The 3,770-nt window shown below is 27.7% G+C and overlaps 1 protein-coding gene across 1 annotated transcript; it reads left to right on the forward strand.

Annotated features, from left to right (window-relative positions):
• The first annotated feature begins 636 nt into the window (after positions 1-636).
• Positions 637-3,539, forward strand: LOC145829647 (uncharacterized). Its single transcript, XM_082937499.1, has 3 exons — positions 637-947; positions 1,974-2,199; positions 2,270-3,539. Exons 2-3 carry the CDS (start codon positions 2,022-2,024, stop codon positions 2,971-2,973), a joined length of 882 nt encoding a protein of 293 aa, XP_082793625.1. The 5' UTR covers positions 637-947; positions 1,974-2,021; the 3' UTR covers positions 2,974-3,539.
• The last annotated feature ends 231 nt before the right edge of the window (positions 3,540-3,770 follow it).

The following is a 3,770-nucleotide window of genomic DNA, read 5'->3' on the forward strand; positions in this document are numbered from 1 at the left end:
TCTATAGAATAGTAGAAAAAAGTAAAATTTTTAAAAACAAAATAATGTTGTCATTCTATAACTAAATCTTTCACGAAGAACTAACAACTTAAGTAAAAAACGGTTAAAATACCAAAAAAGTAAAAAAATAATTATATTACTTTAGTAGCTTTTAAAAAATGTAAGTAAACTTAAAAATTATCATAAGCAAAAAACTAATAATTACACAAAAATTTAAATTTGTAAAAGTTAAAGAAATAAATTATTTAAATTTAAAATTATTTTAGAACGTAATATACAAGAATTAATTTTGAAAACATGTTTTTTTTATGACCAGATAAAATAAAAAGTATTCAATAATCAGGAGCATCATACTTATTTGATCATTATTTATATATAAAATCGAAAGTATTTTAAACTTGTATTGAAACAGAAGAAAAGTTTTTAAAGTTTCAAACTTGCATGTAAAAAAAACTTCGTAATTTCCTTAAAACGTAAATAAGCGGAAACTTGCTAATAATATGCATACAAGTTTTATGCTTGCTTTCATTCAAAATATCAGCATTTAGTATTTGTTGGAAAAGAAAAAGGTAATAAAAAGTTGACAAGATTAAGTCAAAAAATAAAAGTTATGTTTTCGACCGAAGTTTTCTCAGAACTTAATCAATACAGCTAAAACAATTTAATTGTGCTTAGATAAAATTATGTAAAAAAATTGTTTAATGCGGTCATAGCAAACAGTCATTCATCCATATACTAGGATTATCAAAACCAATTTTTTTTTAATAGTTAATTAAGTGTTATATACGCTAAAACAGTAATTGACTAGAAAGCATTACTTTGACAGGTATAAGAACGAAAGATTTGAAAAGTTGAGAAATTTCTATGTAGCTTGAAAAGTACTTATACTTGCTCATGAAGTCAATTTATTTTTTTAGTTTAAATTGGTTGCTTTCTACACTTTACTAGTAAGTAAGCATTTATAATCTTTGTCAATAAAAAAAGTTTAAAGCGTAAATTCATTTGCTGTATATCTTCTTATTTGAAAAATAACCAGGTTTAACAAGTAGTCAAAGTGTTTAAACATATGTTTGAGTATATTTTAATTAAAATAATTTCAAAAATCTATGATGTTTTAGCCTTAAAATATGTTTGTGAAGTTTTGCAACATAACTACATAAGGTCTTCCAAATTTGATTATGTCTAATTTTTTATGTATATTTTTTTTATAAATTTATTCTTATGCTTATACAGGGGTAAGCAAACTGCAACCTAGAGTAAAATGTAGCTGGTAAAGCGAAATCTGAGGCCCGTTATGTACTTTTTAGTCTAAAACTTACTTTTTGAAAGCAAAAAAAAAGTGGTCTAAACAAATGCTGTTAACTATTCAACATCAAAAAAGTGCTTGTGCTTTATCATTAGTTATTTATTTTATTTATCATTTTGAATAAGGAATGCAAACTGCACCTTACTGTATTATAATGACCCTTGGCATAATATTAATGTTTAACAAAAAAAAATCTCTTATTTAAAAGGGTCCTTATTTATATTGTAAGTTTAAAACGGTTAAGGCTTTATATACAATTAAATTCAAGCACGATTTCTGAAAAAATTTTCAAGCAAAAGTTTCTACTTAGCTTTAGGTTTAGTTTAACCGTTCTTTAAACTAAACCAGAAGCATTGAGGAATACTACATTATTGCATAAAATAGTATGTTAGAAGTTGGCAACGGATAAGACTCACAAGCAAGACATAAATCCCTCAATGTACATTTAGCATGGAATAATTATTATTTTAAAAAACAATTTGCAAATTATTAGATTAGCCTAACTATAAAACTTACCTTTGTTTAAAATTTCTACTAGGTTTTTAAAGTTTAAGAAACGATCTTTAAACTAGCTCTATAATTTAATTAGTTTTATTCTACTTTTAACAAACTTAATTTGTTGTATTATAACAAAATTTTAAATATGATATGCTTAAAAAAATCATAGGTTCTTTTCCACACTGGTGACAAGAATTGTCCGGTTAAATCGCTGTTGATGTATAAACAAAGGAACAGCAACAGTCACGACCCAAACACACCATTTTTGCAATTTTGCACGCAATTTTATTCGATGAACACTGATAATCCGCTTACTTTCTCTGCATGGTACGCAAACACAGAAACAGGAAAAGCAAATGTTACGTACATAAGTAACATTATGGCAAAAATGTGTGGTAAGTTGTATTTTTATTTTGTTCTTTCTAAAGTCTTTTTCAAAACCATCTACTACATTTTTCATTATAGGTGGACAAAATGACCAACAAAACGAGCTGTCTTTTTGGAAGGAAAAGCACTACACCAACTTATGTATTCTTGAAACAAGTAAAATCAGAACGCCACAAGAAAACTGCCAAGTTACAGTAAAACAAGTTCGCAACATCAACGAATTGTTTAGAGGTTACTCCTGTTGCGAACTAAAGCAAGCTGCTACAACATCGAGTGGACCAAGTTCTGCTACATTGGCAAACAACCGTCAGAGTCTTTTTCTGCCTCCTACTCAGAGGCCACAAAACATTTTTCTTTCTAATATCTATCAAGCGTACAAGAAACAGAAGAATTTTTTCATCAATGTGAATAGAAAAATTGTTGAAAAGTTACACTATATTCTTCTTAACCGTCAGCTAAATAATGTAACGCTGCTGAACGAACTTCTCGAGTATGGGGTCAACCCTTCGGATGAAGACCAAATAAAATCTCTAATGGAACTCCATTCTTACCAATTAAACTTCGTCTGCCCACCTCTTGCTGTAAACAACCAGGAAAAGGAGATCTACAAACGGTACATCGCCGAAGCTTGTTCGTTTATCGATTTCAGGAAAATAATTTTGAGTCAACCGTTCAGAACTTTCTATGCCAACATGCTTAAGTTGAAGTTTGGCATGGATCTAGAAAATCATCTCCACGTTCGCGCCATTGAGAAAGCGTCCGATATCATATCAAGAAGATAGGCAATAAAGAAGATAGGCTTCCGGTTTTACAATGTTTTTACCAATTGCACATTTCTTTTAGAATTCTTTTACGTTCTGTTGTTGTTATGCAGTGTTTCGCTTTTACAGTATGCTTTACTTTTTAATGTTATTAAGGAGACTGAAAAATTTTACTGCTTAAATCTCCATACATCCACTTTAAAATAAAGTTTTTACCACTCGTACGTTTTTTCAAGCATTTATTTACATTCCTCTAACTTTATCATGCAGTTTCTCACACTTGCAGTATCGAACTTTTTCAAAGTTTTTATGACGACTGAATATCTTCTACTTCTAGTTTCTTCCTAAATGCGTGTTTTTAGTCGTTTGAATTTTTTTGAAAATTTTATGCATTTACAAGTACTTTAAATGCTTAAAGAAACTTTCTAAAAGCCGTTTTTATAGAGTTAATTTGCTGTTTATTTGTTTTGTTTAAGTGCTTTGAATTAAAATTAGTCTAAATAATTTACTGTTTCTTAGAAATAATTACTAAATAAAAGCATTTTTTGATTTGCATTTTGACAAAAAAAATGTTTTCTTAATCTTAAGCTGACACAAGTAGATTTAAAGTGTGTTTATAGAATAGTAGAATAAAGTATAATTTTTTAAAAACAAAATGATGTTGTCATTCTATAATTAAATCTTTCACGAAGAACTAAAAACTTAAGTAAAAAACGGTTAAAATACCAAAAAGTAATAAAATAATTATATTACTTTAGTAGCTTTTAAAAAATGTTAGTAAACTTAAAAAATATCATAAGCACAAAACTAAAAAATAC

Source organism: Thalia democratica, chromosome 2, assembly GCF_965202585.1.
Source record: "Thalia democratica chromosome 2, ktThaDemo2.hap1.1, whole genome shotgun sequence".
Lineage (NCBI taxonomy): Eukaryota > Metazoa > Chordata > Thaliacea > Salpida > Salpidae > Thalia > Thalia democratica.

Coding starts and splice junctions, on each gene's coding strand:
- LOC145829647 (XM_082937499.1), top strand. CDS start 2,022: ATGTATAAACAAAGGAACAGCAACAGTCACGACCCAAACACACCATTT. Junction 2,200..2,269: donor CATTATGGCAAAAATGTGTG/GTAAGTTGTATT, acceptor TTTTCATTATAG/GTGGACAAAATGACCAACAA.